This window comes from Protomyctophum parallelum (assembly GCF_964188405.1).
Source record: "Protomyctophum parallelum genome assembly, chromosome: 2".
In the NCBI taxonomy this organism is placed as follows: domain Eukaryota; kingdom Metazoa; phylum Chordata; class Actinopteri; order Myctophiformes; family Myctophidae; genus Protomyctophum; species Protomyctophum parallelum.
The window spans coordinates 36,757,540-36,772,883 of NC_139699.1; the positions used below are offsets into that span (position 1 = coordinate 36,757,540).

The window sequence follows — 15,344 nt, forward strand, 5'->3', positions numbered from 1 at the left end:
CATCTCAAGCTTTTATGATTTTATGATTAGCCTTGTATAACTGCCCAGTTCATATCAGGGAGAATGAGTGATTCTTGGTATCTTCTAACTCTGTCACCCCTTTATACTGTACTGTGCTATATCAAACAGCCAGGTGCAATTTAACAACCAGTCCATCTATATTGTACAGAATAAATGAACATTAAGCAGACTACATAAAACAGTTGAAAATAGATGTACTTACAGCTCTTCCAGATAGGGGAAGTTTTTGAACACATTTGCTGGGAGTTCAGTGATGTTGTTCATGCTGATGTCACTGTGGAAACATCCAGATTGAAATATTAATCATTGTAGTTTCTTAGGCTTCATAAAGATAGGCATATTTACAAGGAGCTGCTTTGGTGGTTAGAGTACACTTTAAATAATTATTGCTTGTTTGTGCATTGTTAGTTTTTTCTCACATTACTGCCAGCAATATTGTAAGAAAGGCAGTGATGAAAGATGATATGAATCTTTCCTCACAGCTTGCATAAAGTTAATGGCTTCTGCCGCTTCTTCTTTTAGACACAATTTGAATTTCAAGAAGTCTGAACAAATTTACTGGAGATGAGAAAGGTAGGCTACTGTAGATTCAAACATAAAAAAGCAAATAGTTTCAAACTCATTTAAAGCGAGTACCCTACCCTACAGTATATGATTGTAAAGTGTTTAAGCCCTGTGACATTTAGCTCTGTTTGGAACCTCGATATCTACAGTATGCTGCTACGCTTTAGCTCCGAGATGAGGTTCCGTCCAGTGATATCCCTGCACAGGTCGAAATGGAGTTGAGCCGTCCACAAACAGTGGATTAAACCTGTTTCACAGCATAATTTCCAAAAAGTAAAAGTTATCAGAACCAAGATACAGTTGTTAAATTAATGCCGGCACAACACATTTTAAGTCTGGGGTAAAACAACCCCTTACAAGCGGTTGTTTGTCAGCCAGTACCATGTTTTCCACGGTTTTCCCAATCTTACGGAAACAGTACTGTGCATGCGAACGGGGTTGACTGGACAACATTTTTATTTAACCCATTTTGACCTGAGATCAGATTATAACGGATATCACGGGACAGAACCTCATCTCTGAGCTAAAGCGTAGCAGCGTAGATATTGAGGTTCCAAACGGAGCTATGTGACATTATGATTTTAACCTTTAGAACATAAACAATTTTCAAAAGGACTTAATGTGTGCATGACTTTTCAGTTCATGCAACATTAATATAAAATAAAAAATAAAGCAAACATGCAATAAATAGAGCATAATTCTAATTGGAATCTACAGTGCACCAACAATAGTCACCCTCATGCTATGGTATTTATGCCTTATACAGATCCTCAACAAAATGCCTTGAAGAAGCCTCCTCTTTAGCCCCAGGGATTTTCACTTTTCAGACTAACAGCAAGCATAGACAGGCATGTAGCAGCATGAAAAATATGCACACAGTACTTGATTTTCTTCCCTACGTGTCTAATATATGGGCATATATAGAGTGCATATTATAGCCTGCATGCTGATGTCTAAAAAAATCATTTAAATGTGAATCTTTGTATGTGAAAGTATATTTAACGATAGTAATAATAACCAGTTATTGTGGTAATTAAATATTGTTCACAAAGAACGTTGTAGTTTAAACAAAAAGAGGGGCCAAATGCTTTCTCAGGTTCAGTGAAGAAATGTACAAATCAATGGTCAGATCTTGATTAGGGATCCACTCACTGGCTTCAAAGAGATGCCCGTAGACAGCAGATGGGGGGAGATGGCACACAGCAAGACTGAAAAAACATCCTGCATTCACTAATGAAACGATCCCCCACCCCCAAGTCGTCATCTTGGATTTCACTGCCAGATCTCTCCAGAACCTTGTGTGTGGGCCCCTGAATCCTCAAAGGATCATATTGCCTTGCCTCTGCACTCTCGTTACACATGCATACACACATATACACCAACACCAATACACACACACCCACACAAGGTGGGCCTTGACAGAAGCCCTCATCGTCGCTGCCACCTCCCTCCAACCTCCATCTACCTGCTTATCCAATTACTGTATTGACTCTGCACATACAATGGGGCTCCCATCATGATCCACCCGCACCTTATCTTTATGGCTTCCCCTTGCCAACTCCTTTGGTGGTGTTCTGCAATCACTGCTATGGGCCAGACAGTACAGGTGGTCACATGGATACATTCTGCTGTTGCTGAAAGCATCCCAGCCCGTATCCCAAAACCATCGTCAACAGCCTGGGACTGAGACTGGCAGGGAAGCACATGCAGACCAGCGGAGATGAGGAGGCCTAGGTGCTTCTATCACATTTCCTCCCTTTCCATTTCTGACTGCTTTACTCATCAGGATCCTGGCCTGTCGCTGTTAAGATGGATTGAGGACACTAAAAATGCAGCTGTGATAAACAGTAAAAACCCTAATTGCTTACACACACACACACACACACACACACACACACACACACACACACACACACACACACACACACACACACACACACACACACACACACACACACACACACACACACACACACACACACACACACACACACACACACACACACACACACACACACACACACACACACACACACACACACACACACACACACACACACAGTAGGTATCCATAAATTTCCATGCTGTGTAGTTGACAACAGGAAGCAGTGCGTCCTAAATGAGAAAATCCACTTTAGCTGGGGAGGAACTTGTAAAGATTTGGCTTTTGTTGAAGTTTTAGATTTTTTTGTATGATGTTAGGTATGGGTATAAGGTTTTCAAAAACCTGTGCAAACGAGTTGGGCTCGCCCCCTAGTGGTCCGTTTGCAATTAATCCAATATTAGATAGGTATAGTATATGGTTGAAACCCCAAATAATCGATAGACGGAACATTTTCAATGGATTCTGTTACTATTGGAATGCTAAATAACATACTAACAATTTAGAAATAAAGAACTTCTGGAAAGGCATCATTTCTAAATGGTGTCCACGATGGCTGCCGGGAGCTATGCAAACAGGCCATTAGGGGCAAGCCGAACTCGTCACCAAAAGCCAAATCTTTGTGATTTTTTACGAGTTCCTCCCCAGCTACAGAACATAATGGATGGAAGCAAAAGAGATATTTTGTTAAAAATTTAAATATCATATGCCACTATAGTCTGCAGATCATCGGGAGAAAACTGCAGTGAATAAAGACAAAAGAATATATTCTAATAAATAACATAATAAAAGATAGTAGCACTTGAATGTACTTTCAATTATGTCAATGCATTAAAGACAACTTGGAAAGACAGAGAGAGAAATAATTAACTCTGCTAACATTCACAACTACAATAAATGAAGGCCCAAATAAGTATGTGTTAGAAGATTATTACCATGGCCTCAGACGGATGGTAAATCATGGTTCTCTGACCTAGCCTGGCTTAACTTCCCTTAACAATTTAACAAGCCACTTCTGTTCCTCCTCAGACCAGTTGAGGTCCAAACCAAAACCACAAGACAGCCACAATGCTATAGCCGGCTGAAGAGAAATACGACATGCAGGCAATGTTTGAGTGCATAGTGATCAGAGCACAGAAGGCCCTTCAGTCAGACACATGGAACCTAATTAGTTGATCTACATCTAATCAGTGTCAAGAAAGATACTGAATAATAATTTCAGGCCTGAATAAAGCCTGAATAGTGCTGTGTGACATTATGTCAACAAACATGACATTTTCTTCAGAAAACAGTGTTAACATGACACCTATTTAAAATTCCTTGTTTGTTCGCATGTTTCCTTGATATGTGATTTGTATGGTTGTTTTTTTTTAACTTGATTGACAGACACTACAAAAGATATAACTAAAACCATCATAGCTAGCCTTAATTACAGTCAACTGCTAAATGAATACTACAAAATGATAGAGCGGAAACAATAATTTCATCCACTTTTGTACACCTGTAAACCTGTGATGTGACAATTAAGATGATTCCCGATTCTGATTCTAAGAAAAGTGTGCTGGTTGGTGCCTTGCATGGTTTCCGCCGCCATCGGTGTATGACTATGAATGTCTATGTAAAGAGCTATATAAATGCACCATTTACTTAAACATTTCACTTGTATTACCTGACCTGTGGCATGAATTTCTCATAATTGTGTAAAAATGTTAGCTAAAGTTCACCATCATAATTTAACTATGTTAACTATATGAGTTCTCAGGCTTTATAAGCCATGACATTGTTTTAAATGCCTTCTCCTTTGGCTTAAAACCATTTGTAGACAAGTAAGAATATAGAAATAATAATTATGGTTTCAATATGATACAATATTTAGATCAAATCAGTCACAGTCATTGCCTAAATTCTTTGTTAAAATCGTTTAGCAATAAAAAACAAAGCTCCTTTTTCCTTAAACGGAATGCTTTCCCTCAACTCCAGTACAAACCGACTAAACAGTACTCTAAACAGGAATTTTACATTTAAATTGCGTCTTAATTACATCCACTTATGTTTGGTAAACAATGATTTGGCAAACTATAGTCTTTTAATATATCACACATTCCTGGCCTACTGCTCTCCACACTGAACTATATCACATTAAATTCCATGGAACTCACTATGTTTCTTTCTAGCATTTTAAGCCAATGTTTTTACTGAAGTTCCCAAACAGGGCATAGCAGGCAAGGTCCCTTGATCTGGGAATGTATGCAGGTTTTACCACCTGACTACAAGTGTTGTTCTACTCATTGCAGGACAATAACTAGTCAGATATATACTGTATATGTTTAGGCTAATACACGACAGCATGGTCAGAGGGGCATATTATATTATTCAACTCTTTTAGCAGGCATATGGCAACTAATGACAAGAGAAACTACAGTTGAACCGTTAAGATAAGTGAAAAGGAAACAGAAGTTAAACATTATTTTGTGTGTAAGGTGTGTGTGTGTGTGTGTGTGTGTGTGTGTGTGTGTGTGTGTGTGTGTGTGTGTGTGTGTGTGTAGGGTGGGTAGAAGTTCAGGAGCCAAAGAGTGAGAGAGGTAAACATTCTCCCAACCAACAGTCATCCTGTTTGCGAGCGGGAACCACTGACTGGCTCCTTTCACCTCTGCTGACCACGAACAAAAGTATCATTCAGTCAAAGATGGATTGAGGGCACCAATGGTGAGCCAGCAAACTGGATCAGTGGAGTGTAAGACCCCTGCTTCCACCCCTCCTCTCGCCATTGGTCCCAACTTGTGCCTGTTCATGCTATGAAATCAATCGAGACGCGAGCTGTAACAATGCACATCCCACTACTACGCCATCCGCTGCACGCAAAGCATGAGTTGAGCTCTCAAAAAAACCCATGATCACTGACCAGATAGTGAAATTAATCTGAGAGGGCTGTTATAATCATTCTACAGCATAAATAGGCAGCATCAGGTAGCCTACATACCTGGAAAGGGTGCAGTTGTTAGTAACATGATTGTGTTGACTGAGGGGCCTCATTTTTCTCTAACCTCATCTGTTTTCCTGCGACAAGACTGTTTCCACTGCAGGAGCCAAGAATCACAACACCATACCAATGAACTATGGGCTATATAGGTGAGAGTTATTCCACTGTGATTCATTTATATGAATTGTACGGTCTCCCAAAATAAAATAAGGATAATAATCTTCATTCAGTAGGAGAAAGAAGTTAAGAACAGTATGACTAATGCTGCATATAGTTAACAGCTGGAATTAAAACTTATTTCTGAGAAATTATTTTCGGACCTGTGGGGCTAGCGAAACCTGCAGAAGACCTGAAGTCATTGGCTGCCTGAAACCTCTCTGTTTCTGTCATTATGTGTGTGTGTGTGTGTGTGTGTGTGTGTGTGTGTGTGTGTGTGTGTGTGTGTGTGTGTGTGTGTGTGTGTGTGTGTGTGTGTGTGCGCGTGTGTGTGTGTGTGTGTGTGTGTGTGCACACGTGCGTGCGCTCCCTGCACCATTTTCTTCTAATTACAAATACCCTCTCTAGGAAAAGATTCCATTTAGTCTGGTATCTTATCTTATCTATTTGTGATTCCAAACATTCCAACAACGACTTAATTGAGTTCAAATCTTACCAGGAGAGACTCTTAAAATTATTAATTTCTGACTTAACATTTCTTCTTCACACATCAACATGTTATTGTCTTCATCCCCCTTTGCATTAGCCCAGAGAGGGAAGGAGCTCTACAGCTGCAATATGTCTCACTAATCCATCATGATCCCTAACCCCACTGCTCTACATACAAAAAGAAGAGGACAAGTAGAGTTCAAGAGACCGAGAACAGAGAGAGAGAGAGAGAGAGTGACTTTCTTAGAGGCTTGAATAAAAGTATTACTGTTCACATTCAGTGAACTTAACACATGAGCTTAATACATGCACACATGATATGCCACACTGATTTTCGACAGTTTGTTTAGAAAACAAAATGTTATGAGTTGACATTACTTTTATTAGGCAGCAAATAGCCTAGACTTGGGAAGATGTGCAAAAGCACAAAGCAGTAGGCTACTAAACTCAATCTTAAAACGTTTCAGCTATCAAGGTGACAGTATATGATAAAATGTGTGTGTACATAATAAACAGTCTGATATCATAATCACAGCCAAGGTCATATTTCATTCTCCTTCATTTAAAAAGGTAGCACAATGATTACACCAACCTGCAATGAATCGCTGCCTTGACACTGTCAGGTGGTTACTCAAGTTTATGATTAACCCAGCAATTGTGAAACATTTTTGGCTAACTAACAAGGGATAGGCCCTCTATTGCCAATGTATGAAGTTCCAGTCTCCATAGGCAATAATCACAGAACTTCAAAAACTATCAAAGTATCCACCTGGGCAAAATGTGGTTGAAAGTAAATTAGATACATTTGTTTGGCTAGTAATGGTGTCACATTGAAGCCAGAACCTGAGAATGTGTACAGTAGCCTAGTAATGACCCAAATATACATTGTTTCATATTATACCTGTAACAAGAGTTTAACTATAACAGTGGTCAGCCGGTACAGGCGGTGCATTGCTGTAGTTTTAACATGGTTGCAATTAATCTCGATTGAAAGATCGAGCCATTTTAAGAATATTAAAATGAATAACGTCATGAGCCTAGCTGGAGTTATGCCTGTACCAGTGAGTTAATATCACATCTCAAGTAGAGGAGGGACAGTAAAATATGGGATGTTAAGTTAATGACTGAATCAATGTGAGCCAAAAATATATTCTGCAGGATTCACATGTGCCATAGTAAATAGGCCTACGTTGTGTATTAAGCTCATGCGGTGCTAAATTGAGACCTTATAGTCGCGAGTAGACGGCAATAGGCTAATAACAATCTTTAAAACATTTCCTCTGGCGAGCCATTAGCGCGAAAGTTTACACCACCGATGTAGTGTCCCTCCTCAACATAGGCTGCATATTAACACTCACTAACATAATGGGTCTTGACTCTTGAGGAAACTGGGAAGGGGAATGCATAATGCATTAAAGGTTTATTACGATCGATTGTTTCTTTGTAATACTTACAGGTAATAAGTGAAAGCACTTAGACCAGCTGGGATAGTGGTCAGTCCTTTCCCAGAGCAATCTGCACCCCCATCTTCATCGCAGCTGCATGAGGGCGAACAAATAGCCGGAGTCGACTGCCCTCCTTGACCAGTGGCACCAAAACGAAGAAAATAACACCACAGAAATATCCAAACGACAAGCACACGCATCTTCCCGTCTGTTCTGGTGCAAGCAAAAAGCCCCCTATAGATCATTTATTCCGTTCGTCGACTTCTCATGTGGTTTACTTGGTTGTGGCATGAGATAAAACATTCCTCTAAAAAAACAAAACAAAAATATATATATGTATCTATAGTTCGTATGTAAACGACCTATTCAAAATGTCCGCGTTTATTTCACGCGTGTTGAATACGAGACTTATCTTTGAGTACTACTAGTTTACCATGCAATAGGAACATTTCTCAAGCCGTGTCGTATTAGTCCATGAAAATAAAGTAGCACCACCGACGACAAGAACGGCAGTCTACCTTGCGTTATTATTTTTTTCCGTTTTCGATGTCCCATTAAATAACCAAACCAAACATCGGCTCTTAACGCGTCGTCAACAGCAGAGAGATTAAATAAACACCTTAATGTTAAAATACGCCGTATAACCGCTAGCATTCGCCGTCCTATAGTTAGTTTGTTTCCTGTACAAGATCACCGTCAGCTTTCAGCCATTTCTCACGTTCCCTTCCTTCGCTCCCGACATCAACAGCATGCCTCTTGCTCGGCAAGCACCCTACCGGACAACCTGACACACTAGGCCTAGTCCTGCATTAGCATAACCTGCACCACAGCACAGCGTCACTATTTGGCAACCATGCATTAAAATACTTTATCATTTAGAGCAGTGGTGGTTCCCAAACTTTTTCATGGCAAGGACCCCCAAATTGACACTAATTATCCCGCGGACCCACATTTGAAAAAATATGCCAGGGCAGGGACCCCATAAGAAAAGAGTTTTATGGCTCTATAGCAGTGATTCTCAGAAGGTTTAATTTCAAGGACCCCCGGTTTGACATGCATTACTCTATAGACCCCCATATAATGGCATTTCTATCTCCCCAATCCCCAATTTACATTGTAAAATCAATCAATGTCTCATTTAACTCTGAGAGTGTACAAATGAAACCAAATGGACCCGTTAGGGCCCATTTGGTTCCATTTGTACACTCACATGTTACAGACCCATAAGGATCCATTTGGTTCCAATCATTTAGCTGGGGACCCCCTGGAATTCCTTCAAGGACCCCTGGGGGTCCCCAGACCCCACTTTGGGAACCACTAACAGCGGTTCTCAAACTTTAATATCAAGGACGGAAGGATATCTATATATATATATATATATATATATATATGAGTACTCCTGCAATGGATTTCCATAGGTATGAGTATACGGTATAGGTATACAGGTTTAGATTAGGCCCCCTTGGCTTAGGTTCTTCTTCCCACAGGTGAGATAACAAGGAGTATACGCTCAGGCTACTGAACCAATGTCAATACATGCGCTGAGAGTTTAGAACGGTAAGTTCTGGATGGCCCGTCCAGTACCAGCAGAGTATTCTGGAGCAGCGGATTGTGTGTCCCTGGTTTTTCCCTAATGGGACTGATCTAGGGTAGCTACTGGGACGTAAATTGGGACTTCACTTGATCACCCCGGCTGGGTCACCCGAGTGAGGGGTATGATGTTGGAAGACCTGGAACCCAGATGACCTTGAGATACATCACTGAGGATACGTCCCAGTTGCATTCTTGGCAGGGTTCCCATAGCCTACAAAAACATACAGTATGCAAAATTGTTTCATGATTTGAAAAGACAATCTACAAGCAGCAAGCTTGTAACAGCAGGCATATGCATGTCACCATGCAATATGCCTTGTAAGCTTATATGCTATTTTCAAATAGCCAAGTATATAGGGAATAGGGATAAAGCGGTTAAACTGATATATTAACACATTTAACTGGGGACCCCGTACCCCTGGAACTCACCCACGGACCTCACTTTGAGAACACAAGCAATTGCCTAGTGTTCCAAAACAGTAGTAGCCTAGTAGTAGGCCTAGTAGTAGTACTAAATAATAATAATACTATTAATAACAACAACAACAACAACATTGTTGATGTTGTTGTTATAATAATTCATAGCCTATTAGCCAAATTATATAGCACTCATCTAAAATCATAGTTGACAAAGTGATTTACAAAGTCCCAAACTATTCAAAATAAAGACTAGAAAAAGTGCCCCCTGGAGCACAGGTCTCCACCAGGGCAAGTCAGGTTATGGCCACCTGGTGGCGCTATAATAGGTCAATGGATGATTTGAGGCATTTTGTTCCAAAAATGTGTTTTGCAAAAATCCACCTGTTGGTGGCACTATAACAGGCCAATGTGAAAAGGGTGGGATATATTCCTCAGCCTAGTAGGAAAGTCTGTAAAGATTTAATGTAAATTGTATGCTGCGTGATTTTAGGCTTTTTGTTCAAAACGGGCCAATCCTGCAAACTTTGAAAGCCAATTAGGATGGAATATGAAATATCGGACAGATCCGGCTTGAACACATGACTATAGAGATAGTGTGTAACGATTTGCGGGATTTTTGGACCGTTCTGGAAAGTTTGAGGCAGAGGTTCATCGTTGGCATCCAGGGAGTGTGTGTGCAAAATTTGGCATCGACCGGGTTAACACACTTCGAGCCATACACGTCCAAAAACTTATGCCATCCTCGCATTTGAACGTTTAACTGTATATGGGCCACGACGACAAGGGGACCGGCAACCATGTTAGAACGGTCGAGAACCAAAAGTAAATAATGATAATCCGTGCTCCATAGAATCCAATACTGGCCGCGATCTTTAGCGGGGTTTATCTCGGAATTGAACCTCAGATTTGGTGACATGAGAAAAAGTATTAATGCCACTAAAAGGCTATCGCATCACTCTGGTTAGTATGTTGTGATCTGGTATGCCAGTCGATCACCCCATCTAGCTACAGACAGGTTGCGCTCTTACTTCCGGATTTAAAATGGCCGATCCAAGAACCTGCAAAATGACGTCATTTTGTAGTTCTTGCCTGGCAAGGGCTGAGGTGCCCAAAAACATTACACTAATAATGTACAACTCTTAATAATAACGTTGGCATTTGGTCATTTCGGCTCCTCTGGTTTTGTACAGGTAATGGTCCTCATATTTATTATAATAGGCGGTTCCATTCGGCTCCGGTTCCAACACTCAGGGCTTTTCGGTTCAGAGGCAAGAATTCTAATATTAGCAGCGGGTCCATTCGGTGCCGGGTCCATTCTTTACGGGTCTTTTACTTTACGGGTTGGTCAAATTGGACCCGTGAAGACCTCTAGTATGTACAGTATGTCCGTATGTATGTATGTCCAAGTACGTACAGCTGCAACACCGCTGGGTGACCTAAAGTGGCACTGTTGAGCAGTGTATGTCCTATGTATGTTTAGGCAGCACACACATTTCTGCATGATAAAACGAATATCAAATATCTAAATACTGATATTCCTTTTTCGATATTAAAAAACAAACAAAACAAAAACAAAAAACAAACACATATTCATATTCCATCTTGATTGTCTAAAATTGGCTTCCAAAGTTTACAGGAGTGGCTCGTTTAGAACAAATGCCTCAGAACCATGTCCATTTCCTGTGAAACTTCACATTGGCCTGTTACAGCACACAGGTCCTCTTTATAAGTGACACCAACGCCGTATTGTTCAGATTTATGCTGAGGAAGGCATCTGGGATGGGTCACGGTGGCACAGTCGGTAGTGCTGTCGCCTCACAGTTAGAAGGTCCTGGGTTCGATTACCACTGGGGATGCTGTGGGCGCTGGGGACATGTTCCCTCCTACGCGTCATCAGTGCCCATACCCGAGGCGGTGTTGGCGAAAGGGCCTTTCTGTGTGGAGTTTGCATGTGCTCCCCGTGTCCCCTAGGGTAGGTACCCTCACATGTGAGGTACCCTCACACCGCAGTTGCGGTCCCAAGCCTCCGTATAGGGAGTATGACATAAAATAAGTCCAGCTTTAATGTAACGTACAATCCATAATTATTCATGTTCAAATGACACCAGGCTCAGACTGATTAACACAGCATTGAGGTACTGTTGAGACCCTTGGAGGCTCCGATCCAACTAGACTCATGGACATATGACTCCAAGCAGTTCAGCTTCATCACCTTTCAGGCGAGGGCTCTATTTTTCGGCCATACTAAACCCCTTATCCATAAACTTCTTTGCCCTTTGCCTTTTTACTTTGCCAACATTTTACTATTTTGAAAAACATTTTTGAATAGTTAAAATAGCCAATCTACAAGCTCACAACATGTCGATCGGCTAGTTGAACGAAAAAATGTTTTTCTCAAAATGGTAAAAAAGGGATAAGGGGTTTAGCATGGACACAAATATAGGGTTGACAGTTTGCTCTGCTGTTGGTTATGGTTTTAGAATAGAATAGAATTCTGCAAATTGGCAGAATGTGCACAAGAGGTCATACACCTCATGTTAGAGGTATCAATAAAAGGTTGACATTTTCCAATTAATCTATTTTCATTTATCTCTATTTCATGGGTCTTGGCATGTAGGCCTATACAGTAGACTAAACATTTGTGGCAACATTTAAGTATTTGCAAATTCTGAATCAGATCTGATGTGAATTTATGATTCAGATTTGCAATCATCTCCCTTCCTTATCATCTTGCTTTGTCATCACCGATCCTCTTGCTTCCAATAATGTCAGAGTCACTAGGTACAGTATATAGTGTGGCTTACTCAAAATGCAAACCAAAAAATAACATCAAAGATTATATTATGTATTAATCCTGAGCCCCTGAACAGATGTACTTACATTAACACATGTTGAAAGTCACAATTTACTAGGCAATGTAAATGACTATGAGATGATTTGATAAGGAGTACAATGCTCGCCTTTGTGTTTCAGCAACATTGTAGCCAATGTGTTAACAGATCTTTCCCTCAGCAAGAGAGAGACATCCAGCCAGCCAGACAGACAGACAGACAGACAGACAGACAGACAGACAGACAGCCAGACAGACAGCCAGACAGACAGACAGCCAGACAGACAGACAGACAGACAGACAGACAGACAGACAGACAGACAGACAGACAGACAGACAGACAGACAGACAGACAGACAGACAGACAGACAGACAGACAGACAGACAGACAGACAGACAGACAGACAGACAGACAATCACTGCCCTATACACAAAATCTCTTTGTTAAAAATAGCCGATCTACAAGACCTAATGTGTTGCAACCAATTATAGATAAGGTATTTTTGACAAATGTTCCCCCCAGAATATGGATGCTGTGCATAAAGTGGTTAAGTACCCTATTACGTATCAAACTAAAGGACATGGTTGCACAGACATTGCACATTGGAAAATAAATATATTAAAATGGAATACATCAGACAGTGAAAATCACAGCCTGTTTGTGGCAGGCTGTACCAAAACGATTATTCAAATAAATATAAAGTATGGTCCATTCTCATTGTATAGGCACACATTGTCAGAAGGCTGCTTCAAAAAATATCTTACTCATGTTTCTAATAGTTTTTTCTAACTAGGTGATAGTGAAGCCATACTCTTATGAAGAGAAATACCACCCCTCAGTGGTTAGATTTTCTCTGTGCTTCAAACTTTTTTTTATCCACACTAAATGGTAGGCTACTATAATAATAATAATTGAGTTATTGTTTACTTTAACACATTAACTTTTAAAAGGTTTTAAAAAGTACACAACCGCATGAACAACTAGGATCACGTGGAATATTTCATGACCAGGATTGTTGAGGGGCGCTAGACCCTCCCATGCCCAGCTTTGTCTGTTTGTGTGTAACCCATAGTGATGATTTGATTGTCTGAGCACCCCGATGATTTGATTGGCTGAGCAATGTACGTATTGAGGATAAAAATCACACCCATGTGGGCACTCTTATCATCGTACATCATCATGATGTAAAAAGGACAGTCTATTTGCTCAGACACTATATGACGTAACATTTTCCATTCATTGTCAATGGGAATTTAGTGCAAGACAAAGTTTGTGAACATACACTAAAAGCTGGATATAGGAGGGGCTATCGCCCCTGAAAAAATGAGGACAGAACATTGAGGATGGAAGTGATTAGCCTTGAGGATTAGCCTTGAGAATTTGAGGATAAAAGGACTTGAGGAAAGGATTTGATGAGAGACAGCTTCCTGGAGAAATTAAGAATGAAACTTTCCCAGTTGATTGTACATGACGACAATGATTTATTGTTAATACAAGTTCACAAGTTCATGTGTGCCTACATAAACTCAGTCCACAGCCCTCACAGAGTCCACATGCAGCATACAGATCACCAACCCAGGCAGCCATGCGTATTCGACAAAAAAACATGGTGAATGGAAAGGAGAAATAGTACTGTGAAATAATATTTCACAGTACTATTTCTCCTTTCCATTCACCATGTTATTATATGGTATATTATATGGTGTCTCTTTGACTGGAGAAACTTGGGTAGTCAGCTGTATCCAGAACTAAACAATATTTAATAGGGTGACTTCATCATCATAAATTATTATCATGATAAAAGGCACAGGTGTGATTTTTTCCTATTTAAAATATACTTCACATTCTCAGTTACCTATTATATTACAACATCCCCTTTCTATCTATCTGTGCAATAAGTGGACTCGACATGTGTTTCACAAATGTTCTCATTGCTACTGCTGCCCACAACTATGTGCATAACACTTGCTTTTCACGTCATAGTGTTTGATAGAGGGATACTAAAACCATTATTGATACACCGAATGAACATTGACACTTTGAATTATAGCAATTACTTTAAAATTGACCGAGTATGGCTTAGTTAAACTGGCGGTGTCCACAACCAAACATCTCTTTTTGCACTTTAATAAGAAGTGGTCCTGACCTGGCTGAACATGTCTTAATTAATATAAACACTCCCCCAGGAGTTAAATATGCTGGCGAGTTTTTGTATGACACAACAGAGATAAGACCTGATCATTGACCTGACCACAATGACAGGAGAGAAGTCGACACTGACGAGTCTACAGGAAGCCGGAAAACTGGAGGTTATATGATAACCATGGTTATTTAACCAAAACATTTGATGTGAGAACATCCCAATTGTTCTTATTTACAGAAAAATCTTTCCATACACTCATGAGGCATGTACCTTTGCACGATGACACGGCACGCTCCCGTGAGAGGGCATAAAACCCCGCCACGACTACCGCTTCTCAGTTCTCACCCCGGATAAACCCTTTTCTTCTGCACAAGCAAGCGAGAAGGGCCACTCGGCATATCTATCGCAAATGTTTTGGTTGAATAACCATGGTTATCATATAACCTCCAGTTATTTTAACCTTCAACATTTGCTTCTAGATGCATGTGAGACTCATACACTTTCATAAACCTTCGTTGTCACTAGGAGAGAGAGAGAGAGAGAGCAACCATCCCTGGCTGAACCCGTCCTCGGACAGTGAACATGCCTCCCCTGGGATTTATCAATCTACCAATCATACCTCGTCTGATTGGAGAGATTGTTTATAATCTCAAGGTCCAACAGGTCCCTGACCCAAGGACCTTGCACACTTGCCAGGAGCTGGCAACCAAAGTTGCCCAAACTCTGACCTGACCATACTGGTCTGAGGACAAGAACTAGGGGGCCTGAGAGCGGCTCCCACGCTCCTCAGCAACTTGCAGGACTGCATGAGCCACCGAGG

The 15,344-nt window shown here is 40.7% G+C and overlaps 2 protein-coding genes across 2 annotated transcripts in view; both read right to left on the reverse strand.

The window, feature by feature from the left end:
* The window catches only part of lgr4 (leucine-rich repeat containing G protein-coupled receptor 4), a 31,934-nt gene extending 23,638 nt beyond the window's left edge, over nt 1-8,296 (reverse strand). Inside the window, exons 1-2 of the mRNA XM_083791306.1 lie at nt 7,547-8,296; nt 224-295 (exon numbers count right to left, since the gene is read on the reverse strand). Coding sequence (XP_083647432.1) covers nt 224-295; nt 7,547-7,782 — 308 coding nt within the window. The 5' untranslated portion in view covers nt 7,783-8,296. The remainder of the gene's footprint in view (nt 1-223; nt 296-7,546) is intronic.
* The window catches only part of mettl15 (methyltransferase 15, mitochondrial 12S rRNA N4-cytidine), a 350,818-nt gene that overhangs the window by 178,314 nt on the left and 157,160 nt on the right, over nt 1-15,344 (reverse strand). The gene's annotated exons all lie outside the window — the stretch shown is intronic.